Source organism: Camellia sinensis, chromosome 3 (assembly GCF_055761805.1).
Source record: "Camellia sinensis isolate YWXY chromosome 3, ASM5576180v1, whole genome shotgun sequence".
NCBI lineage: Eukaryota > Viridiplantae > Streptophyta > Magnoliopsida > Ericales > Theaceae > Camellia > Camellia sinensis.
Genome location: NC_138963.1, coordinates 80,131,851 through 80,157,961, shown reverse-complemented (window position 1 = coordinate 80,157,961; position 26,111 = coordinate 80,131,851). Strand labels below are relative to the sequence as shown.

Here is a 26,111-nt window from a genome sequence, read left to right as displayed (position 1 = left end):
TTGGCCGAAAAAACCAACACCCCTCCTAAGCACAGGATAAGGATCTAGGCTGAAGAAGTTGGCTGGAAAAACCAACACTTAGTACTCTTCAGCCGAAGTAAAGATCTAGGCAGAAGAGTGGTTGGCTGAAAAAACCAACATTTAGTACTCTTCAGCCGAAGTAAGGATCTAGGCTGAAAAGTGGTTGGCTGGAAAAACCAACATTTATTGTTCTTCAGCCGAGATATGGATCTAGGCTAAAGAAGTTGGCTGGAAAAACCAACACTTAGTACTCTTCAGCCGAAGTAAGGATCTAGGCTGAAGAGTGGTTGGCTGGAAAAACCAAAGCTTATTGTTTTTTAGCCGAGATAAGGATCGAGGCTAAAGAGGTTGGCAGGCTTGGCCAGTCAGATTGCAAAACTAAGACCGGGATAAAGGTATCTCAGCCAGAGAATGTTATACTTCATTAAGATTACAGTTAGAAAGTTACATGCATGGCAGTTAACCGAAATAACAGTTGGAACAAAAGAGATTTCATTGATCATATAAAGTCAAAGTACAAAAGGGGGGACTTCAGCCCGGTTACAGTCTCTTTCCAAAAGATAAAAAAGAAGAAAAATACATAAGTCAAGCAAACAGGTCATCTAAGTCAGCATCTAAAACCACTCGGTCTTCACCTAGAGGTAGCTCGGTTGTGGCAACCACGCTCTGGTTAAGTTCGGTTGAAAGCACAACATCGGACATAGTTGGCAAAGGTGGGATGGAGACCTCTGGAGTTGGGGAGGTAGACTGGTGACCGGATTGAGTGTTGTCCTCTAGAGCTTCATCTTCATCATCCTTCTCCAGAAATTGTTGCTGAACGGTAGCAGCATACTCCGCTAGTGAGCTCGGCATGAAATATGGAGGAGGATTGAAGACCTCGGTCTCATGTCCATGACCGAGCTGCGCCACAGCCCCCTTCCACCCGCATTTAAAGAACAGGTCCTTCGCAGCTTCACACTGCTTGATGTACAGGGCTTCGCCTTCTTTGAAACCACGGTCCTCTGCATCCTCCAGCTTCTTCTCGAGCTTTGTTATTTCGGCATTCTTTTTTCCTTCAAGCTTGGCTAGCTCACGTAGATATTTATCTTTTATGATGGCCGCAGCCTTTTGCTTATCTGCTTCAGCCGAGCTAACAAGACCGGTCAGACGACCATTCTCGGTTTGCAGCTCGGCTATCTGCTTCCTGGCCTGTTCTAACTCGGCAGTTTTTTCATTAGCCTCGGCCATGGCCTGCCTGGTGGTTTTTCGAAGTTCCAACACTCGCTTGTGAACGATGTGGTTTTTCTGTATGGCCTGCAAAAGGATAGTAAGACAATTTTCAGTAAAATTGAGCCAAAAGTCGTAAGAATTTCTGAAAAATAAGCGAAAGAGCAACTTACTAGCACCATTGATTTTGTGGACGAACGAAGGGCCTTCAGTTCGGTTAGGTGGTCGTGGTGCCTCATGTCGGCTGGAAGGCAAACGCCTTTAGCAAGGTTGAAGGCCATCAAGTGGTCTTCTTCTGCGACCACTAAGTCAGAATCCGTGATAGCACGGTTCTGAAATGTGATCTTTGGTACCCACTTTGAGGAGCTAGCTCGGTCTGAGCGCTCAGGTGGAGGGCCTAGTGAAGTGGTTCGAGGCACCACGGTTTCATCCTCGTTAACAAGGCGTGGCTCGATTATGGAAGTCCGAGCACGCTTGCTTGGACGAGATGATGAGGGCTGAGCTGTTGGTAAGGCCACCACGGTCTCTTGTGGTTGGCTTGCTGGTGGTATCTCAGCTTGGTTTGTTTCAGTTAGAAGGGCCCTCACTGCTCTTTTCTTGGCCATTTCTTGTTCGGCAGTTAGTGGGATGAGATTGATTTGAGGCAAGGATGGATCTGGCTCTGGCGAAGGTTCAAGGAGGAAATCGGTCACTCTAGTCTTCCTGCAGCTACTATATCGGTAGGTCAGTTCAAAATTTAGTGGCTCGGCCCAGCCTCTGTTTGGATATCGGAGTGCGGCACGAAGTACGTTTAAGTTTGGGTAACTGTACTGAGACTTGAGGAAGTTCAAACCTGCATGAAGTAAGGAGAATACGGTTAGTCCGGTTCAGGAAGTGAAAACCGAAGTAAAGAAAAGCATGCAATAAAGCCAAGGTAATCCTACCGGCTTCACCCTTGTTCCAGTTTATTCTGTCGCTTGGGATCTGGGCTCACTGGTCCTCAAAATTCCCAAATACCCAGAGAAAATCATCATCGTTAACATCCTTATTCGGGGTATCTTTTATTATCTTTTCACGTCGACGTCTTATTCTTAAATAGTAAACCCAACCATCTTCATTTGAGCCAAGAGAGTACTGGTGGAAAAACTCGGCTAAACCAAGGTTAAGGCCAGCCTGGCGATTTAGCTCGGCGATGCCGTTTATTATACGGTAAGAATTGGTAGAAAGTTGGGTAGGGCAAAGGTTTGTTTGTCTAAGGAATTCACATAGAAGGGGCTGTACAGGGAATTTTAGTCCGGTTTCTACTATAGAAAGAACTGTAAAGGGAACAAAGCCAGGGTTTTCCCAGGGTATGGTATCTAGTTCGACTAGGGTGATAGTAGTCCCTTCGAAACTCGGCCATAGCACCTGGGGTGTTTACCAAATATCTATATTTACCCATGAGGTTTTAAGTTATGAATAAATAAGCGGAGAATTAACTCGGTCCTAAAAGGACGCTCAGTAGCTCGGTCGAGCGTTCAAGGGAGTGCCTGGCAGTCTAAGTCTGTAAAGTGAAAAAAGAGAGGTGTTACGCACAGATCGTTGGACCGTGCTAAAAGAGACAAAGGCAAAATAAATGAAGTTTCTAGCTCGGTTGGAAGGCTAAGGTTTTTTAGCTCGGTTAACAAGCCAAAGTTATTAGCTCGGCTGGTAACAGGTAATCCCTATCATGCTGCACAGATGGAATTAAGGGGCAATTGAGAGGGTAATTTATATGTAAATTGGGCTGAGTTGGGTAATGGGCCGATCTATGGGCCATAATAAGAGAGGCCGAGTAAAAGGGACTAGAAGTTAGCCTGGTCCAAGAGAGCTCTGCAGTTAGCTCGATTACCACACTCAGAGCGGTAACAGTTAGCTCGGTCATACCATGTTGAGCCGAAGTAAGGTGGGCTTTCCTCAGAACCTTGCTATTGGTTAGCTCGCCAAACTCGTTGTGGTTAGTGTGGTCTCAGACAACCTAGTTGGAATATGTCAAACCGAGGTGCACGCAGTGAAAGGAAGAACCAAGCTAGTGGCAGCTCGGTCTAGTCTGCAGCTTTAGCATGGCTATGTTATCTCGGTTGTATTGACATCCAACCATGGTAGAACCATCTCACTTGGTTTAAGCAGTGAGGGGGGTATTGAAGGATAAGTATTATCTTTCAGGAGTGTGATTCCTAGGAGGACTCTGCATGGAGGAATAAGAGTCTTACTAAGATTGTGCCACGCGGAACCTATAAAAGCTCATAACATCACCTATGGAGAGGTAACACAACTTTGATTCTCGAATACGCAGAGCTTTTGTCTATTTGTCTATTTTACTGACTTAGACATCGGAGATATATCTGGCACACATCCGCTGGCTAGTTCACGTTTGTGTTTTCAGGGAGTAATGCGACGATGTTTGGAGGAGCGCGGACTTGATCAACAAGATTATACGAGAAGGTTATTTCTTGCTCGTACAATTGGGAACATAGGTTTTTAATTAAAAAGTTAAAAAATCATTACAAGTAATTAAATTATTTTTTTGACTTTCTCTACATTTTTTTGTAAGGAAAAAATGAAAAAGAAAAAAAAGAAGTTAAAATAGTCAATTTTCAAATGAGCTCTAATAAGAGCATCCGCATCAGTTGATACAAAATAACAAAAAGTTAAAATATAGCAAGCAAATCATAAAATTCTTTTTCCATTAGTCTCAATAATTTTTTTAAATTACTTTTTTATTAAATTTGCTACAGTACCTCAACAACTTTGTTGAGCCACTATTCATTAGCTACATGCTTTTTTATTATATTTTCTGGCGCAAAACTGGGCCAAAATCTTTAGACCGGTCGTCCACCCGGATGTCCTCTCGGATATCCTACTGGATGTCTCGTGAGTGCCTGTAGCAGAAGAAGAAAAAAGCCTAAAATTAGCTTAACCGGTCAGCCGAACGACGATTTTTTTTTTTTTATTTTAAGAATTGTTTGGGTGGTATCTCATCAATTTAATAAAAAGAAATAAAGAATAACAAATACAATAAGAAATTAATATTTTAATAAGATTGAGTTAGAATAGAAAGTTTGATGCAGTGAGTACTAAAAATGTGACAAGCTAAAATAACAAAAGTGAATTTTGGATTATAATTTGATTCAAAATTTGTTGAGACTGATGTGGATACTCTAAGTGCCTTTTTCAAAACTTGACTTTTTTTTAATAATTTTTAAATTTTTTTGACTGTAATATGAGGTGAAAAAAGTGAGTTTGGAATAATGTTTTTAATTGAATAAATAGTTATAAGAAAAAAATAATTAATTAATATGTATTATGTGACAGTTTGCTAATATGGTGAAATTTGTTGAATTTTTTTTTTTTATAAAACTTTTTATTTGTCTGCTTCACTTAAAAAAAAATATATAAATAAATAAATAAATAAAACTCTTGCCAAACCGTGCCTAAATTAAAAATTAAAATACTAGCAAGAGCCGACCCAGAGGAATAAAATATGTAGTAAATTGGGAGGTATGAGAACCAGAGAAACCCTATCCCTATTTAAAACCCCATATATCCAATCCAATTCCCCCAATTTCTATACAATGCATGACAATAACCGTTTTAACTGTCACTCCATTTGGAACCCCCTTCCTCTCTTCCCTCTCGCGCCAATCTTAGCTCTTCACCATGGCCTTTCATTTCTCTTCTTCTTCTCCTTCTTCGCTTCAATCCCACAATTTTCTTTTCCTTCTTCACCCCTCTATTGCATCCCCATTGTCACTTCTTAATGGGTCACTGAAATCAGCAGCTTGGACTTCCCCAAAGAGGAAATCTTTCGGTCTCACCTGTCGATCCAGCATCAATGACGACGAGGTTTGCTTTTAAACGTGATTGAAGCTCTCTCATGTTGTGTTATTTTCAATGCATGCCCTTTTTGTAGTGTGAATTTTTTAGTGTTATTATTGGTATGATCAATATTAGGATTATTTGCTGGATGCTCCTGTTTCAATTGGGGATGGATTTTCTTTCAGTGGAGGTTAGACAGACTTGTGAATTGTCCATTTCTAAAGAAAGCCAAGGGGAAATGATATTTAGTTGTGGTTTCAGTATGATTGAAGTTATATTTGGTTTTGGACAGGGAAGTACTCGGACGGGCCGAATCCAGCAGATGAATGGGTCAGCAGAGGAAAGATTGTAAGTCTTGGTTACCCCTTTCTACTCCCACTTTGAATTTTTAGGACAAAATTTTTGCTCTTAACTAGCTTGGATTTCCTCTTTAAAAAAATCATCTTTAAATTGTTTATATGTAGGTCATTGTTGTGTGAACAAAAAAGAAAAAGAAGGCTAATTTCAAAACTTGATGACATTACATTTTTCTTTTCATATAATATATATTGTAATTGTAATTCCTAGACCGCAATGAGTGCATTCTGCTTGGTTTTGCCTTATTTTGATACACTATTTGCTAAGCCCCATATGACAAGTTATGAAAACATACTCGGGTCAAAGTTTTAATTTCTTCACTCACCAATCTAGCCTCTTTCAATTTTGAATGGTGTGTATCCCAAGAGAAATGCATTGAAATTTTAACAACTTTGGGTTCTAGATACTCCTAGGATACATGCATATTCATGCCAATGACATGTGGTCCATGACCTGAGTAATTTACTTCTTTAGTTTGAACAGTTTTTCACAGTATAAAATCCACAAAAGATAACTGGAAACAAATGTGAAAATGGTTTCTATTTCTCCTGATAAAAATAAGAGGCGCTAATGCATCATCTAAAATGGAGTTGCGAACTTGCGACACACATGAAAAGAAAAAATGTGAAGTTATTTGATACATTTTTTGTGAACTAGCAAAGGCAAAAGCCCTATATGATATATTATGAAAACATACTTGGTTCAAAGTTTTAATTTATTCTTTCACCAAACTAGTCTCCTTCAATTTGAATGGTGTGTATACGAAGAGAAATGCATTGAAATTTTAATGACTTTGGGTGCTAGACACTAGCAGAATGTGCTCTTCTTACCATAGGTGAGAATGAGATTGGAACATTATTATTCTTTGAAATTCTTAAGATTGATTCAATGCATTCAACAATATCAATCTTTTTCAACTACTAGCCGAAAGCAAACTATGCCCTTTCACTATGTCCACTGATCCTTTGCCACTGACTCCTTGGCTCCTTGCTACTATGCTCTCTGTGCGGTTGGGCTCATGCTATGGCTCAGCCTATCTTGAGGGAGTGCCTTTGGATCCCCCATGTTTGAGGACCCATCTAGGCCCCCTGTCTAGCTTTCCAGCGGGTAGGGGCTCCTATGGTCATGCCTGGGGAGGGTTGCCACGTGTCGCCTCTCTTACCCTTTTTTGCTAAGCAAAAAAAAATCCTAAAAGCAAATTGAACCTTTAATATTTGTTTGTCATCTAGTCTCTCTCTTAGTCCCCACAAAAAAGGAATGAATAGAAAAACAAAAAAGGGTTTTATTTTGATGGAGATATATATACATTTATTTTAGGTGCAAATTCTATTATGTGTAGTAGATATTCTCCTTGTTGGAAGCAAGTCTCTTTTACTAAGTGTCACGAGATCATATATCATTATCTAAGAATTCTTTGGTGGTTATAATCTTTTCAGGTGAAAGCTCATCCTGTTTTTGGCGCTGGCAAGAAGGCAAAAGATCCAATTTTTGGTCTTGCAATGGGTGGTGGTTCTCAGACCTCAGATGATAATTTCAGGTAAATTTGGGAGTATTTAGAACATCACTGGTTTGTAATGGAGGACTTGAACATGCTTAAATCCTGTCATGGGCTTAGGTCCCCATATTATGCAGAAATTGAGGATGGCATATTTGCAGGGTTCACCGATTGAAAAATGCTCTATATATTTTCCAATAGATGGTTTTGCATTGAAAGTGGAAGCGTTGATAATCCTCCTATTGTTTTAATTCATGGCTTCCCTTCACAGGTGAGCCTTATGTTCTTTTCTGATCTGCTCAAATATGCAAGAAATTTCTTCATCTTTGTGCTGCTTTTGAATTCTGAGATAATTTCATTAACATTTGCAAATATATCGGAACTATATTTATTTTTGTCTAACACTTTGTCTAATTACATAGTGACATATGGCATAACACACCAACTGGCAGTGTTGTCACGGTGTACATAATGATTTGAACAAACTCACTTGAGCTGAAGTTGAAATAATGTGGATCCTGATTTACATAGTCATTGTCAATGTTTAAAGCCATAAAAATTTATGTTTTTTTCTGTGGAATTATGATGTCATAGCTTGAATAGTTGTTGTATTGATTAATCCTCAATGTTTTATGTATCATGTTGAGTAGTTAATGCGCATGCATCTTATTTATGTGCTCTTGTATCGAATATACTGTTAAATGTGTTTGGTGGATGTTATGTTTACAGATGGCACTTGTCTGATTCTTCCGGGTCTAGTTATAATTTTTGGTGGAGTCTTCCGTTGAATAATGATATTATATATCCTCGAAGGATAATGTATTTGTTCAGTTTGAATATTTTTTTACTGTCAGGAGACCTGTCCAAAGAAGTTTTACGGTTTGGAATTTTGAACTTGTACCTTTTTGAGACTGAACATTTTGAATTTTGAACTTCTCATGATTGCTACAGTGTTATAATAATTTCTAATTTTCTTGCTCTCAACCTATGTGAAAGATGCCAGTGCACCTGAAAGATAAAGTATGTGCAAGATGATCGCAATAACTTATTGTTAAATACTGATTAAGGAACCAAATGCAGTGATTTTGTTAGGAAAGGTTTTCTTTTTTTCTGTTCTTTTTAAAAAAGAAAACCAAGAAAAAAAGGTGGAAAATAAAGCAACAAGATGCGGTGAATTAGAAAATACATTTATCTTTGCCCATAATCTACTGGCAGCTGCTGAAGCACTTCTTATTTTGGACAAAGAAGATTCTATGTCCTCACAATGACACCAAGCCCTCCCTTCTTAGTGCACCCATACATTTGGGTGCAAAAGGAGAAGAACTTTCATGTATGAACAATTGTATTGTTACTTAGCTTTGTTGCTGTTTATATCTGTGAATAAAAAATGAGCAATGTATTCTTCAGATGTAAAATTAAATACATGTGACCCCATAGCTTTTCTGCAAATCCAATCAAAGGTTAGGGAGATTTGGCATGCACAATATGTTTCAGTCAATAGATTAAGACAGTGGCCAGTAGAATGAACCTTTCATATATCTTGATCAAACCTAATGAAAAAGTGAAGATCTGTCTTATCTGAATATGCCCCATTGTCTAGTTGGTTGCTTCTACCATATAGCATTGCATTGTCCGATGTTATGATTTGTCTTCATAGATTATCTCATTCTTGCTAATAATTTGATTATGCAGTTATCTATGTTGCAATGCATATTGTATTGCTGGTTTTGGGTGACAATATCTATGTTATACCATAACTATGTCAAACTACCATGCCTTTTCATTGAATGGAACTCAGGTTTGAAGGTCCTTACAGACCCTGGCTCGAATTATAATGGCACTTTGTCCAATAAGATGGGACGGATTATGAAATCAAACACATCTACTTTTCTAGGCATATATGCCATATAACCATTTGATTTTGTATATTAGAAGAATGACAAGCTTTGAACATCAAATAATTTATTGGAGTCAAACACGAGGCCTCCTTGAACCATTAGAATTTGGAACTCCTCTCATGACCAGTGACCACCCATCATCTCAATGCCAAGCTAGGGATGGTTTCAATTATCCAATTGACATGTGAGTGTGTTTCTGTGTGCATGCTTGTGTGCATTTGCCTTTTTAATACTCATGACCCTCATTCTATTGGTAGAAGATTCTAATGCAAAAACTTATAGATTATTGTTATTGTAACCATTGTTATTTTACCCACTGCCTCAGCAACTCATTTCACCAATTAGGAAAGAAAACTACGAGAAAATAAGAAATAAAAATTCCAAAAAAAATATGCCTTACTTTCTCAAATTGCAACAACTTCCTTTATTTTCCCTCAAATTTTACTGGCTTCAATCTTAACCTTGTTTTGGTCATGTTGTTTTTCCAGTTAGATCAATGAACTCTGAATTACTTCCGACTTTCATTATACTTGAATTTCAAATTTATCATCATAATGTGAGCAAGTATCATGATTACTTTTGTTGTTTACAATTGCTTATTGTGCTTTTCCATTCAGACAAACTTATTAATTTCTCTAGACTAATTTCTTGATTCTTGATGGGTAACTTCCCTTATCATACAGGTAATTCCAGAGAGTTATTAGTAACAACTTGTTGCTGTCCATTGCAATGTTAACCTATAAAAAATTATGACGGATTGAAAGTTATGGTTGCTTTAACAGTGTATGTAGATTAAATTCTCAATTCACTAATATATTCCATTCCTTATGTTGCAGGCATATTCTTATCGCAAAGTTCTTCCTGTACTCTCCAAGGACTATCATGCCATTGGTTTTGATTGGCTAGGTAAGATCCTAGACTTACTTTTAAAGAAAAAATAATTTTAAATGATTAATGCTATGTTCCTTGCAAGTTTTTTCCTATGAATTTTCATTTGTTTTGTGATTTTTAAAGACAGTAAAACAATAACTATGAATTTTTTTGATTAATGGAGCATTGCAATTGTATGTCGAAATGTTGTTTGAATGTACTTCAACAACTGGATAATCAGTCTTTTCTCTTTCTCATCTATGTGGCTCTTTATTTCTTAAATGACTGAATCGATGAACAGTTTGTACTCTTGATGATCTAGCCAGCATTCACAGGAGTCAGATTTCTTCACTCAAACCTTTAGTTTTATGATATCATTTGACTTAGCAATCATTTCTGACTGTGTTTAACCGGATTACATTTTCTGCTGGGTCTCTCTCTCTCTCTCTCTCTCTCTCTAACATGTGGTTTTGTATTGTGTGAGATTTACTGTATTTTAAACCATCTTATTTCCAAAATTTAATGATTTTTCAATCTGATGGTTTGTCATGTTTAATGATTTATCACTTTTTGTAGCAATAATCCTTGTTCTAATTATTATGTAACAAAGGATCCTATTAATCTTTAAATATGATGGTTTGTCATGCTTAGTGATTCATCTGTCACCATGACAATGCATCTTATACTGGTTATTGGGGGTGTTTGGGAAGAAAAAAAATAGCCTAGTTTAGGCTAAAAATCACAAAAAGACAAAATAGGTTAAAATAGCTAATAAGACAAAATATCACATCAAACCCATAATCATTTCACTTTTTCTCTCACAAACATCACATCCAACCACAAAAAAAATCCAATCATCTTCCCAAACACAAAAATTTTAGCCTACTAAAATAGCCAAAAACTAAAATAGCCTACTAAAATAGCCACTTCCCAAACGAGGCCATTATTTAATAAAGGAAAATCTCTCCTCCTTTTTCCCATTCCTACAGGCTTTGGATTTTCAGATAAGCCCCAACCTGGATATGGATTTGACTACACTTTGGCTGGTAATTTCTTTTCCAGTTCAACTAAAAATATTGCAGGATAAGAGTTCTAGATTAGTGCAGCTATGCCAAAACTTGATTTTGAGAGTTAACAGAGAATCTTCCATACTATAATATTTGTTGTGGCTTGCAGAATATGTCTCATCCTTGGAATCTTTTCTTAATGAACTTGGTACCAACAAGGTCTCTCTCGTTGCACAGGTATATTTGTCTTTTTCTGAATCTGAAAACACAGATATAGCAGTCAAGTTAGCCCCCTATGGGATATGTTGGTGAAGAAAATCTCCATTGATGATATGCTTTTCAGGGATATTTTTCTCCAGTTGTCGTCAAATATGCTAGCAGTCATCAGGACAAGCTCAACAATCTTATACTCCTCAATCCTCCAGTATGTTGTACTCAAACATTCTTGTCCAGTTTTGATATATTTTTCTGTCATTGCTCATTCTAATTTCTGACTGTTTTGATTATATGTTTAAATATCTAATCATAACATAAGTTAAGTTCTGATTCTACTGTTCTGATTGTTTTGGGTCTATCAGATTGCCAAGTTTGGATTATTGATAACTAAAAAATTGTTATTCCTGTTTTGAAGTTTATGACAGTAATACTTGTAAGCTTTCTGTATTTTTGTATATTCCAATTGTGTAATTGATTACAAGAAGACCCTAGATTATATACAAACGCTAATCACAATCATGCCAAATATAGAATATACACGTTCTCACATCTCCGCTCAAACTCAAGGTGTTTTAGCAGAAAACATTAAGAGTTTGCTAAGAAGAAACTGAAACTAAGTGGTAGTGTGAGTCTTGGTGAAGAAGTCTGCCAGTTGCAAAGCCGAAGAGACAAAATGAGGCGAGATAGAGTCAGACTATAGATGTTGGCGGACAAAGTGACAATCAATCTCAATGTGTTTCGTCCGTTCATGAAAGACAATATTTTGGGCAATCTGAATAGCACTGCAGTTGTCACAATAGAGAAAGGTCGGAGAAGATTGAGGGACACCCAAATCAAATAGGAGACAGTGAAGCCAAACAATCTCAGCAGTGGCATGAGTCATAGCACGATACTCAGCTTTGGCAGTAGAGCGAGCAACAACGAGTTGTTTCTTACTTTTCCAAGAGATCAAGGAATCACTAAGAAACATACTGAAACCAGATGTAGACTTGCGATCAGCAACATTACTAACCCAATCAGAATCGGCATAGGCTACCAAGTCCAAAGAGAACGTAGAGGACAATAGTAAGCCCTGAAAGATGGTGCCCCTGAGATAGCGAAGAATGTGAACCAAATCAGCTCAATGGGTAGAGTGAGGAGCAAAAACGAACTGACTAACCACATGAACAACATAAGTAAGATTAGGGCGAGTGACAGTCAAATAAACTAAACAACCCACAAGCTCACGATATAAAGTGAGATCATTCAGAGGGACACCATCAGTAGAGTTGAGCTTCACATTAAGCTCAATAGGTGTCTCAGCAACCTTAGGACCAGTAAGACCAGCATGGTGAATGTCCTCATTAGCATACTTAGCCTGAGACAGAAAATAGTCCTTTGGAGAAGAAACAACCTCAATACCAAGAAAATACCGCAAGGGACCCAGATCTAAGGGTGGGCGCGGGTCGGTTGCGGCCACGGAACCTCCAATCCGCCATCTGTCCGCCAAATTGGCGGATTAAAGAAAATCAATCCGCATCCGTCCGCTAATCCGGCGGATGTGGATTGAGCGGATTGGCGGTTTGACGGAAAGATGCGAATCGGTTTGGAGGTTTAAAATTTTATAAATTTTCAACATAATTCAACTTGTGCACTTCCTCAAAAAAAAGAAGAAGAAAGTATTACAGTCAATGACTTAAAAAAATATTACAATCACTGCATGTCTCATCCAAAGCAATAAAGTTTGAAACTTTAGAATATCATAATCACTGCATGCCTCATCCACATACTACAATCACAGCATGCCTCATCCACATAAAGTATTACAATCTGTAGTTCTTAAAATATAAAAACAATTCAAACCACCAAAACCATGACCAAAACAATCTAATCTGTTTTTGAAATCAAAAACCAACCAGCATATATCATATTTCTATTTATTATTTTTAGTGATAGATTTAAAAACCAAAAAATATAGATAAATAATACGTTTATTTTTTTCAATTCAAAAAAGATATTCAAGTTGAAAACTTTTTTCAACGGAATATTTAAACTCTTTTTTAATTGAAAACACTAACAAAATATTTAAACAAACTGAAAACACAAAGTCTTATAAATTACTAGGGGTGCTCGAGGTTTGGCGGTTCGGTTGCGGCCAAAGGAATCTCAAATCTGTCATCCGTCCGCCAGATTGGCGAATTGGAGAAAATCAATCCGTAACTGTCCGCTCGTCATCACGCATCTGTCCAAAATGCGGCGGATCGGTTTGGTTCGGTCGGTTTTGGCGGATCGGTATATCCGCCAAAGGTGCAGAAGAGATGTTGCTTGACATCAGAGATAGCAGAAGAGTCAGAGCTACTGATGATCATATCATCCACATATAGTAAGAGAGCAACAAAACCAGCCGAGGTATGGCATAAAAACAAAGCAGAGTCGGAAGCAGAAGAATGAAACCCAAGTGCAGTAATAATAGTCTAAAAGCGATCATACCAAGCACGAAGAAATTGCTTTAGATCATACAGAGCACGCTGAAGACGACAAACCTGTCCAGTGAAATAGTGAAGGCCAGGGGGAGTACGCATGTAAACCTCCTCAGTGAGATGACCATTAAGAAAAGCATTTTTGACATCCATTTGAAAAAGAGGCCAATGGCAAACAGTAGCGACAGATATCAAAGTACAGAGAGTATTCATCTTGGCGATAGGGGCAAGGGTCTCCTTATAATCAATACCATACTCTTGGGAAAAACCCTTGGCAACCAGGTGAGCCTTGTAAAGCTTAAGAGAACCATTAGAATGAGTCTTAACTTTGTAGACCCATTTGCAACCAACCAGATTCTTACCAATAGGCAAAGGAACCAACTCCCAAGTCCGAGTTTTATGCAAAGTAGACAACTCATCATCAGTAGCTCGAACCTAATTGGGATCCTAACAGGCCTCCTTGTAAGACTGAGGTTCTGAAAAAGAATGAATAGTAGACAAAAAAATACCATAGGAAGTAGAAAAACATGTATTAGACTAGCCTAACCTGTTTGGAGAATGACACGCTTGAGTAGGATATCGATGTGGAGCAGGATCAAAGTCTTAAGAAGCAGAAGGGGCAACAACCGGGCCCAAGACAACTGGTGGAGGGGGAGGCTGATGACGAGAATAGACTGACAATGAAGGAGGAGAAGAAGCCGAAGGAGGGGTAGTAGCTAAAGGGGAAGTAGGAGGAGAAGCAGGAGGAGAAGTTCAGGAGGAACAGTGGAGATGTACACATCAGACGGGACCTCAAAAGGAAATGGGTTAACGTGAAGCAACCAAATTTGCTTTTGAGACTAGAGCAGTGAGAGGGGGAAGCTTAAAGTAAGACAGACGTTCGAGAAAGGCAACATGGCGAGAGACAGGGTCGTAACAGTGGTAGCCTTTCTGAGTAAAACTGTAACCCAAAAAGACACACAGAACAGACCGGGCACTAAGTTTGGTCCTATCTTTACGGGGAAGAAGGACAAAACAAACAGACCCAAAAACACGTAGGAGGGAATAATTAGGAGGTTGGGAATACAGAGTCTCATAAGGAGATCGTCTAGAAATGAGAGGTGTCGGCATGTGGTTGAGTAGAAAAGTAGTAGTAAGAACGGCCTCACCCCAGGATGGGGCCGAGACAGAGGCAGAGAGAAGGAGAGATCAAGTTGTCTCAAGGAGATGCCATTGTTTATGCTCAACACAACCATTTTGGGTAGGTGTATCAGTATAAGAAGTTTGATGAACGGTGGTACCTAAATTGGTCAAATACTCACAAAAATCAGTTTTAAAGTATTCCCCACCCAAGTCAGACCTTAGCATTTTAATTATAGTCCCAAACTGTGTAGTGATCATAGACTGGAAGGTACGATAGATCGAGTAAAAGTCAAATTTATGATCCATAAGATAAACCCAGGTATATCAGGTACAATCATCAACAAAGGATACATATTATGTAGAATCCCCTTTAGTGAGAATAGGAGAGGGCCCCCAGACATTAGTATGGACAAGAGAAAAAAAAGAAACAGAAATAGAGGAACTTTTAGTAAAAGGTAAAGCTGTCATTTTAGCAAGTTTACATCCTTGACATTTATTAATTTGACTAGGAGAAATTTTATCCAATAATCCTGACTGAGCTAAAGACCGTAAACGGTCAACAGACAAATGACCTAGGCGAGAATGCCATAAATAAAACTGACTCGACTGAGAATCTAATTGAAAAGATGAAAGTGCAACGGGAGAGGTAAATAGAGGAAAATGCAGGCTTTTCACCACATAGAGATCTCCAACTTTACAGCTAGTGCCAATCTACTTCTTGAACACCCGATCCTACACATAATAGATACAAGACAAAAAGATAACATCAAAACCAGAAGTATCAAGCTGACTGATAGAAAGTAAGCTGTCAAATAGTTGAGGAACGTAAAGAACAGAAGGAATAGTAACAGTAGACATGGCAAAGGGTAAAACAGACCCAATAGATAAGAAAGAAACATATTAGACCCATTAGCAGTATTAATAGTAATAGGAAAATGAGGGGGGATACAATTTTGGAGTAAGGAAAGGCAAGGAGTCATATAATGAGAGGCACCAGAATCAAAAAGCCAAACAGACAAAGGAATACCTAAAGAGGACCTAAGCAAACCTGAATGAAGAGAGGTGAGAGCAAAGGTAGATGAAGATGACTGAGCGGTGGATAAGATCTGTTGAAGTTCAGCAAGCTGAGTACTCAAGAAGGCCAAATCAAGACGTGGAGCCGGAGTGGATGCAGTATAAGCAGCGGGAGGCCGGAAAGAACTCTGAGTAGGAGCTCGGGACTGAGACTGCTGAGATGATGAACGTCCCCTTCTTGGGACAGTTGTACTTTCAATAACCTTTCTGATGATAGAAAGCACACTCATCGGATGTTAAGGGCCTTTTTTTTGGCTTGGCAGTGGCCTGAACCGGTGAGGTCGATAATAGTGGAGGTTGAGCAGGAGCTAGGAAGATAGATGGAGACGGAGTCTGACTAGCCATTTTGAGACGGGTTTCCTCGGAGAGAAGCTTACGAACAATGGCATCCACTGAGAGAAGAGGATACCGGTGAAGAATGCCACCACGGATAGCCTCATACTGAGGGAAGAGAGCTGTTAAGAACTGCACTAAACGACCCTGCTCCTGAAACTCAATATAAGCATCTAGAACCTTGAGGCTGGAAGGTTCCATAAGAGCCAACTGATCCCAGAGACCTGTCATTTCAATATAGAAATCTTGAATAGATAGATCCTACTGACGAGCTCCTGAATAGCTGTCTGCAACTCATATCGTTTGGCAAAGTTGGACTGTTGATAAACACTTTGTAAGTAATCCCACATCTCTTTGGCAGTGCTATATTTAGAGAACATCATCTCAATACAGTTATCCACAGAGTTATGGAACCAGGTCAAAACTTGAGCATTATCACAATCCCAAGTGTCATAGGAAATTAGATATTCTTCTTGTTTAAGATCCGACAGACGAGGAACAGAACCAGAACCAGAAACAGAAACAAAAACATATTCCTATTTTTTTTGACCGAGAAGAAAATTTCTCATAATACTAGACCAATAAGCATAGTTGTCACCTGTAAATTTGCATTTAATAGTTTGGATTTTATCTTCTGATGTTGTAATGAACCAGAAATAAAAGAGAAGGGAACTGATGGGGCAAAGTGATAAAACCCAATAAATTTGAGGGGTCAAACTGTAATAACCCAAAGTTGAGACAGAGGGGTCAAATACTAGTGGACTGGAATAAAAAAACAGAGACCAGAGAGCAGAAAGAGAACTAAAATCGAGAGCAAAGACCAGAGAAAGCCAAAGCAGAAGCTTTGATTGACACAGCCAGAGAGAGAAAACCAAAAATCGAGCCAAAACAGAGGTTGCGATAGAGAGAGAGGTTGCGATAGAGAGAGAGAGAGAGAGAGAGAGAGAGAGAGAGATCCCTCAAACCCAGACTAGAGTCGCAACGTCAAACCAAGCACCAGAAGTCAGTCGCGACTTCGGCGAAGACAGAGAGGGCTGTGGTGACTTCGGAGAAGACTGCTGCGACTCCGGAGAAGCCTAGAAAGACCTTCGTGGCTTCGGAGAAGACCAGAGAAGACTTCAAACGAGCAAGCGGGAACGAAGAGAAAGAACTTCGAATGATCAAGGCCAGACCCAGGATTTCAGACGTGGCTCTGATACCATGTAAGCTTTCTGTATTTCTGTATATTCCAATTGTGTAATTGATTACAAGAAGACCTAGATTATATAGCTCTAACACTAAAACCAAAAAAGGAAAATACAATCACGCCTATGCACAATTACGCCCATAATATGTATAATCACAATCATGCCAAATATAGAATATACACATATTCTCACAATACTGACCTCCCATGACATTTTTGAAATTATGGCTCTCTCCCTTAAGGTTTTTGCAGTAATCTAAACTCCCCTGAGTTTTGTATTGGTTTACCCTTGCCTCTTTTCAGTTTTAATTTTCATTAAATTATTTCTATTCTAGCACGCATTGTCTCGTAACAAATTTTATGTCGATAAGGGCAAAATCCTCTTGGAAGCGCAGTGAAACTCTGAAAAACCTTAGTGGATGTTCTGCAATTTTCAGTGTATTAAATTTATTCATGACAAGTTTGATGGAAGCAAATTCTGTACACACAAGCTAGTGTGCATATTTTTATCCAATTTCGTTTAGGCGTGATGCATGCATGTTCTTTGCCTTTTTTCAAATGATGAAACCTAATACTGTTTTTTCTTCATGGTGTACTAAAGCTAACAGCAAAACATGCCAACCTGCCATCAACATTGTCCATATTCAGCAACTTTTTGTTGGGTGAAATATTTTCCCAGGTAGGAAGAGTGCAAGAAAATTTTAAGATTATCATACTCATGTGGATCATTTTATCTTTTATTTGAAGATTTTACAATATAGATGTTAGTATTTGATTTTTGATCCAGCTCATCTGCCATCCAGGATCCTCTGAGGGCCAGTGATAAAGCCTTGACAAGCTGTGGTCCTTACAAAATGAAAGAAGATGATGCAATGGTTTATCGAAGACCTTACCTCACATCTGGTTCCTCAGGGTTTGCATTGAATGCGATCAGTAGGGCAATGAAGAAGGAACTTGAGGTACAGTTATGGTTTCCCATTGTCTTTTTTGGTCTAGTTACCTGGACACTTTTGTTCTAGCACATTATGAATGTTATGTTCAAAAGAAGGGGTATACATTCAGAGATAATAAACTCAATGTTAAGTTCTACTGGTGGCAGTTTTTCACCTGTTTGTAAGTACCTTTCCAAGTCAAAAAAACTGAAGAGGAAAGTGGGCTAGATGGTATCCCCTCGGTATTCCAACATTATGTTGGGTTTAAGTGTGATTGTTGCCTAGTTGAAAAAAAATATACATATGTGAATGCTTAGAATAAAAAAAATAGCCAATATGTTTCTATTATTTCACTTAGGTTGTATAGGGAGGTGGGGAGGTTGGGGTAGTCACAGGTAAATCTTTCCAAGCGAAAATAAAAAAATAAAAATCAAGTTATAATAACATTACAATACATAAATGACTTGCCAAAAAAAAAAAAAATTACAATACAAAAAATATCTTTAGCTGTTTGATGGTGATCAAGCAAGGAAAGGCATGAAGACATATTTTAGGTTCAAGAGGCGCCAACTGACAGCCTAATAATTTTAGGAGATTTAATTTTAGGATTTTTTTTTCTAATTTTTTCGCTGAATTTCCTTATTTGGTTATGGAACACACACACATACATGGGATTCTGTAAGGGAGATACTCATGTTTTGCTTGATGAATATTGATTGAGAGAATTCAGAAACTCTAATTGTACTTCTTCGTTTTCTGGTTCTACACCACTGTTGGTATGATCATCTAGGTAACTTGGGAACTCTCTGTAGAGTTGTCTCCATGTTGATGTTGTGTCAGACACCAAGACTTCTTTGATACACTCAAACACGTAAACAATGGATCTAGGAACCATCCTTCTTGTGTCCATGCTTGCCGAGAATGCCATAAATCATTTGTTAATGTCTCCATCTAACAATGGTAAACCAGGGAGAGATTATTGAAGGGTAATAACTGAACATATGTAGAGGACTTCAAGATGATCACATAAAGGCTTGTGGCCATGCTGGGGGTCTGAAAATCCTTGAACTCATGGACCCACTCACTTTTGAGAAGTAGAGACCAACGCAATGGAAAAGCACAAAGGTAGCAGTATCCTCAGTGTTGTTCCTCATGCACTCCAGGACGAAGATATGGTGGGACAGATCCTTGGATATGGAACTCCTAAATTGAGATGACTTGTTTGTTCTATAGAAACCATTATGCATATTTTCATGTTCAGGATATGTCTGTATTGTAGTCTAAGCATTTGCTGTGCTATGTTCTACATCATGATAGAATGAAGGCAGCTACAAATTTGGGATGCGCGCCCGCACACACACACACACACACTATATGACTGAATAAGGCTTACGATGGATGCTAAGCTTGTTGATCAGTTGAACTAAGGAAGTACTAGGTAATTGTATTGGGGGACTAACAGGAACACAACGTTGCAGAGGTGTTCAGCCCTCCTAGGGCTGGACTAGAGTGGATTCTATCATTGATACCAATGCAAAAGTGAGGCCTACTAACCTGAACATAGTATAAGGGCCACTAATTCAGTGGTTAAACCTTAGCCTATTCTAACCTTAGGGTTGTCAGTTTGAACATGAGTTAGGTCTGTACCGAATCTACCCCTCCCAGATCCAATCCAGGGGGTATTAAACTGTGTACTTTTTTTTTAAAAAAAAAAATTTAGTGCTAAAGTGAGGCCTATTCAATCATTATTATTGAGGATATTATTTGTTATTGTAAGAGAGAGGTGACTAATGATAGTTGGAAGTCTGTGAATTGAGATGGTATTTGTTTTTTTGAATCTTAAATGCTCTAGTCAATGTGCAGTTGTAGCATAATTTTTTCATGATTGGTTTTTAAAAGGTTCTATGACAATTATTTTGACATAGAAGTTTGTATTTACTCTCCCCTACTAAAACAAAAACATTGTATGTGAAAGGTTCATTATTCATCCCAAAATTAAGTTCAAGAAATATCTTGGTGGGATATGATGCATGGTGCATGCTTTAGACAGCTTCAAACTTTGTGCCTTATGCCAAGATTTAGGGAACTGACTAGACTCTGCTACATTCTATTGGGTTAATAGTCCATTTATTCCAAATGGTGCATGCAGAAATTCCAGAACCCAATGTATCATAGAAAAAGATGATGCTGATTTTTAATTCAACTTCATTTCTTTTTTTGTTAATGCAGACCTATGTTGAAGAAATGAGGAAGATACTTATGGACAAAAATTGGGGAGTTCCAACCACAATATGTTGGGGCCAAAGAGACCGCTGGTTAACCTATGATGGAGTCGAAGATTTCTGTGAAATTTCAAAGCATAGACTCATCGAACTTCCTATGGTATTAACAGTTCTTTTTACCAACTAATGTGAATTGTTTGGGGAAACATGTTTTACCTTCCATTTACCTTGAAAAAGGAAAATGATGTAGAATGCTTTAGAGCAAGATAAGAGAGAAGAAAGAGAGGGCAGGAAGAAGAGGACCACAGTCCTAACACAACGGCCACAGCCTTAATACTTCAACTCTCATTAATCAAAGCTGAAGAATACAATGCAAACCTAATACTTACACAGGCTAAAAACCCTAATAGAAAAGGAAACCAGATCCTACTAGAATATGGAAACAAATAATAATAAAATCTTAACCAAACTAAATCTCTAAATTAAACTATAATTAAAACAAAATATTAAAACAGATTAAATAAAGAAAAATTATAAAATATCCATGGTGGACACACATTCCGCATCAGAAAATCCATAGGTGTTTTCTTTAAAAGTGGAACAAAGAGAACACACATTATATAGCAAGAAGTTATTTGGTGTTCCCGGAACGCCATAAGGTCATGTGCCCACCAACAATAGGTGGCATGTCACGATTTTTCCGAAAAAAAATAGGAACAAAGTGAACAATTGAATGTGTGTAATTGGACAAGCATACTGCCACACTGGTGTTCCTGACTAACCTGATAATTTTTTATATGTAAAGGTTTAACAGTTCATTTCATTTTATGGCATTCTAGAAAATGAAACCTTTTCCTTTCAATCTTTGGATCCTCCACATATGTGGGTATTTTTCTTTTGGGAACTGAGCTTATGTATGCATTTAGATTTAAAATGTTTCAGTTTTCCTCCTGTCCATATGGTATGAGGGAGAACTTTATTTTTAAAAATCAAATTTGAAAATAAAGCGGAATGCTTGAAGAACATGAGGTAATAGTTTTTTCAAGTGGTATTTTCCATTGTCAAAAACACACCCACAAATGACATCTTTCATGTAGGAACTTATTTTAAGACGTTTAAGAATTCGAATTGGAAACATTAACACAATTTTTTTGATAAATTGCCTTTTAAACTGGTTCTCTGTATGCTATCTCATGTTATGTCAATGCTTATGTTGCATTTGAAATAGTTCGTCATGGAGGTTCTCATCAGGTTCTTCAGTATTCTAAGTTGTTTCCACTAATCAGTATTCATAATTTCTCATGCTTGCCCCTTGGGTTAGCTATTCCAATTTACATCTGTCTTCTCTACTTCCAAATGTAGTATGGTTCTCTCTCTCTCTCTCTCTCTCTCACGACCCCAACCCGTCCCAAATAGGATGGTGAGGTGACCGGCCAGTAGTCGCTGACTACCGAAGGCCTGGGTGAACAAAAATCAAATCAAACTGGACTCTTATGATAGTTGGGGTAAAAAGTTTCTTTACAAAAGAGTGTAGAAGTCATTAATTACCTATATTGAGTCCAATTAAAACATCAATTCAAAGCAGTGCTTTGCTATATGAAATGAAACATATATCATTCTTATTTACATATTCTTATTTACATATTCTTTTAAAGAAAAATGCAATATATACATGACATATTACAACGTCCTTGACTCTAGCATATATACAAAAACTCCTCGGAGCTATCCTCTTCATAATGCTTCTCTTGCACCTACATATATATAAGGTGTGGGGTGAGGCATTGCCTAGTGAATAATATTAAAATAAAGTGGTAAATAAATGAATTCCAAGCATTTACAAAAGATCCATTCCAGTTCATGATTTCAAAAGCATTCGAATAATTCATACGAATAGCTTATAATCAAAAGCATAATAACATGGTACATCCAATAGAGTAAACTATCCAACCATACATGGTTGTCAAATGAAGATCTCTGCAAATCAATAATCGAAGGGCCATGGTATTATACCCCCCCATGGCAAGAGCCTCACTAAAGGATGTCACTACTAGATTCACAGAAATATAGAATATTCATTTATTCTGAATAAAATAAACATTTCATAAACAAAACACTTTACACTTTATAAAACACTTTTTCAAACATAACTTAACAAAAATATTACTCACAGATGGCTCATGCTCGGCTTTACTCCTTAACGGTCTCGGTTTAAACATAAGAATACAAATATTGATAAAGCAAAGATTTAATAGTTAAATTATCTTAACTTAGCTTTTTCTTTTCTAGTTAAATATGTTTTAGATTGATTTCGAATCGTGTTCATCTTTCATTTAGGTTAAAAACGTGCGTAAGGGTATCTGAGGGTTGAAAGGATCGAAAAGAAAAGAAAACAAGCAACTACCCTGATTTCCGCACGTGCGGGATCCAGGGCTGCATGTGCGGGACGCATGCGCAATTATTTCAAGGCTCCAATTTGGTTCAGGGTTGGGTTGCCGCATGTGCGGAGGGCACGCTACATGTGCAGTTTTTGCTGCCGCACGTGCGATAGATTTGGGCAGCTTCGGATTCTTGCTGTTCTTGGCTATTCTTGAGGTTCAAAATCCATTTTTCAAGCTTCCAAAACCTAAAACATGTTATATAACTCCGTAATGCGTAGAAATATGATGGAAAATCAATAGAAACACATTTTTATGTGTTGATTTTGAGATCAAACAACTAAAAGATGTGATTTGATTCAAGTTTCATATCTTTTCCAAACTTCTTTTTATTTCACCACTTCCAATCCTCAAATACATGATTTTAAGGCTCCTAGGTATGAAGAAATGATATAGATTCATAGTATAGCATTTATATAACTAAAATCTAGGGTAAGCTACGTTACACAAACTTCTTAGATTTTCGGAGGTACCCGCGTTGACACGACACGGATACGGGTGTGGGATACGGCCGGGATACAGCTCTTTACAAACGGATACAGCAGAAGAAATCAAAGAGGAGATAGCAAGAAAGAACCTGGTCGCCGTTCGAAAGGGTGAAGACGTCGATCTAATTGTTGACTTGGTCGCGGGCTTCGATTTTTGCTCAATGCTCGATCTCCTTCTCTATCTTCTCTTTCATCTCTCGATCTCCCTGTTCTTCTACTTTCTCTCTCTCTCTCTCTCTTCTTCTATTGACTTCTCTCTGTTCTCTTTCTCTTCTTTTTTATTAGATTTATATTATTATTATATAATATAATATTTTTTCTTTCTGATGCTATATCCTCCAGAAGTTGTCATATATTATTCATATTATATTATATTATTTATCCAAAAAAATATTGTATAATATAATATATCACAAATAATATAAATTTTATGTCTAAAATAAAAATAATTTTTTTTATCATATATAATATAATTTATTTTATGCCTAAAATAATTTTTATAATTTTATTCGTTATTTTTTTTAAACAAAATTAGTTTTTCCTTAGTTTTTTTTAACTCATCTTTATATAATAAATATATTTAAAAAATAACTGTTTAACTTATTTCCGTACCCGTATTCAAATTTAGATCCATATTCAAGTATCCTCTATTTTTAATTTTGAAGTATCTGACCCCTAGATACGCATCCGCACCCGATACCCACACCTGTACCCGAGTCCGTATAACGTAGAAGGTAAGAACCATTCAAAACTTAGTTTTTCAAGCAAATCATCAAACCCTTTTCTAACTTCTAACTTTTCTATTTTCTTTCACATTAATCTTCCTAGAACTTAGTTCAAATGAATTTCTAGCTAGATTATGGTATTAAAATATGAAAGAGGTTTGAGTTTCTTACCTATGGATGATTTTTCTTTGATTTGTAGGCTTAAATTCTACCTTCCTTTGATTTTTCTTCATTTTTCTATTCTTTTTCTTTTTGCTTTCTTCTTCTTGAGCTCAAGAACACCCAACTTCTCGACTCTTCTCCATCTCTCTAAATTCTTCTCTTTTATTTCGTATGATTTGATTAGCTTAATCACTAATTGCTCCATTAGTCTAATTAACCATGTTTAGTTCTTGTAAATCAAAGTATAAAACATGCAGCGGAATAAAATGTTTAGATCATACCTTTTTTGATCTAAAACCTCGTGGATAAATCACGTGCTTCCTGAATCTAGTCAATCAACCCAGCAGTGAGGTGATATTACAATATTGAATATCACCCACACAAACCACAGTGCAAATGGCTTTGATCGTTATTTTGGGAGAGAGTCAGTATCTTGAAAAAAAACAAACATACGTTGTTTTTCCACTTAATCACCCATATCTCATATATCAGATATATAATCTATTTATCTCATTTATCCATTTGTTAAATAAGATAATATCTGATATCTATATCATCTATCCATATCATGATATGATAGATATATATCCTGAGTGGCTATCCAAATAGGTTTGAATTCAAATTCAAAACCCATTTGGATAAGGTTGAAAAGGTTCTAACGGTCATGCCACATGGGCGCCCAATTTCTAACAGTTCTAATTAATCATGTTTAGTTCTTAATCTTCATTAGCTTCATTAATCTTGCTTAGGCTTAGTTAATCTCTCTTAACTTTTACTAATCCTGCTTAATTTTTAATTAAGTATCCATTAAACTCTGCTCATTAAACTAAAATGATTAAACTCCTCACTTAAGGTTTTCTAAATCGTCTAAACATTCAGCTTTCCATTTCAAATAGTTTCCCTAACTCTTCAATACAAATTAAGTTTTCATTCTTAAAGTTTCACATTCTGGTCCATCAAAGCTAGCTAGGTTCCCTATTCATATTTAACACCTTCTGCATTTTCTCATAACGAACATTTTCATATCTCTATCTTTAGGATATTGCGAGGTAATTAAATCAAGATAAGTTTCAGTCATATTATGTAAGCATACTTTGATGTAATATTTGTTTGCTTGCTATATTCAAGAGGTGACTAGTTCTTAAGTCTTAATGGTTGATAGTATAACTCACATGTTTATTTTTCAAGCTTCTTAATCACCAATTTCTACTTTACCTTGTGTACTTTATATAATAAGATAGTGAATTTAACGTAAGGTATTCAAGGTTGGTTAATAATATGATTATGGCACTTGATGTTCTTTGGGCTGTCACACACTCTTTTTCTGTTTTGAGTGCCATTGTCCTTAAGAGAAGTTTTGTTTGGAGATAAATATATACAATTTGTTGCCTTTTCAGGCAGGGCATCATGTACAGGAGGATTGTGGTGAAGAGCTCGGACAAATCATAGCTGGAATCATTAGCAAAAGGACTAGATTTTGATGTTGCTTAGTAATTGTTTGTGGCTGGCTTCAGATCATTCATGTGTGTCATTTGTGCCCCGTGAATCTTCGCACTTATTTGCGGGTCTTTCCCCTTTTATATTTGTTGACCGTCTTTGAATTGTGTTTATTAGATTTGTTCTATGTTTGTGATTGTATGTTGGTCTTTGAAAATTCTTTGAAAGTTTAATTTTCCGTTAGATGTAATTCTCAGTATATTTGTAATTTATCTCCTATTGAGAACCACACTTAAATATGAACTGGCCGCTTACTTCCTTAAAAATACAAAACTAGCAGTCTTATATCAGCATCCACACAATGACCTTACAAGTTGCATGATTAACATCAAACGTTGACATATAATTTTTCTCCCACTTCCGGTTCTATTCTACCCCCGGTGTAACTTCCGGGAAATGCCATCTTTCTTTTTTTCCCATTCTTATAATATCGATTAGAAGAAATTCTATAATACACACATTAAAACGTATGTATCATATGTTTTAATTATGATCTTTATGGTATTTGATTATAATTTATTGTGATATTTGATTATGATACATTGTGGGATTAATTATGATTCAGTTATGATATATCGTGATTGTAA

General features: G+C 37.2%; 1 protein-coding gene across 2 annotated transcripts; it reads left to right on the top strand.

Moving 5' to 3' along the window:
• Positions 1-4,671: 4,671 nt before the first annotated feature.
• On the top strand, positions 4,672-25,736 carry LOC114283087 (alpha/beta-Hydrolases superfamily protein). 2 transcript variants are annotated; one of them, XM_082920154.1, is made up of 13 exons: positions 4,672-5,070; positions 5,179-5,233; positions 5,336-5,391; positions 6,837-6,937; positions 7,097-7,166; positions 9,630-9,699; positions 10,653-10,709; positions 10,840-10,907; positions 11,014-11,094; positions 17,662-17,739; positions 17,864-18,019; positions 20,222-20,374; positions 25,425-25,736. In XM_082920154.1, exons 1-13 carry the CDS (start codon positions 4,885-4,887, stop codon positions 25,506-25,508), a joined length of 1,215 nt encoding a protein of 404 aa, XP_082776280.1. In that variant the 5' UTR covers positions 4,672-4,884; the 3' UTR covers positions 25,509-25,736. The 2 variants fall into 2 exon arrangements, with proteins under 2 accessions (XP_082776280.1, XP_082776281.1); XM_082920155.1 differs by lacking the exon at positions 10,653-10,709.
• Positions 25,737-26,111: the final 375 nt, after the last annotated feature.

Coding starts and splice junctions, on each gene's coding strand:
- LOC114283087 (XM_082920154.1), top strand. CDS start 4,885: ATGGCCTTTCATTTCTCTTCTTCTTCTCCTTCTTCGCTTCAATCCCAC. Junction 5,234..5,335: donor TGGATTTTCTTTCAGTGGAG/GTTAGACAGACT, acceptor GGTTTTGGACAG/GGAAGTACTCGGACGGGCCG. Junction 20,375..25,424: donor GACTCATCGAACTTCCTATG/GTATTAACAGTT, acceptor TTGCCTTTTCAG/GCAGGGCATCATGTACAGGA.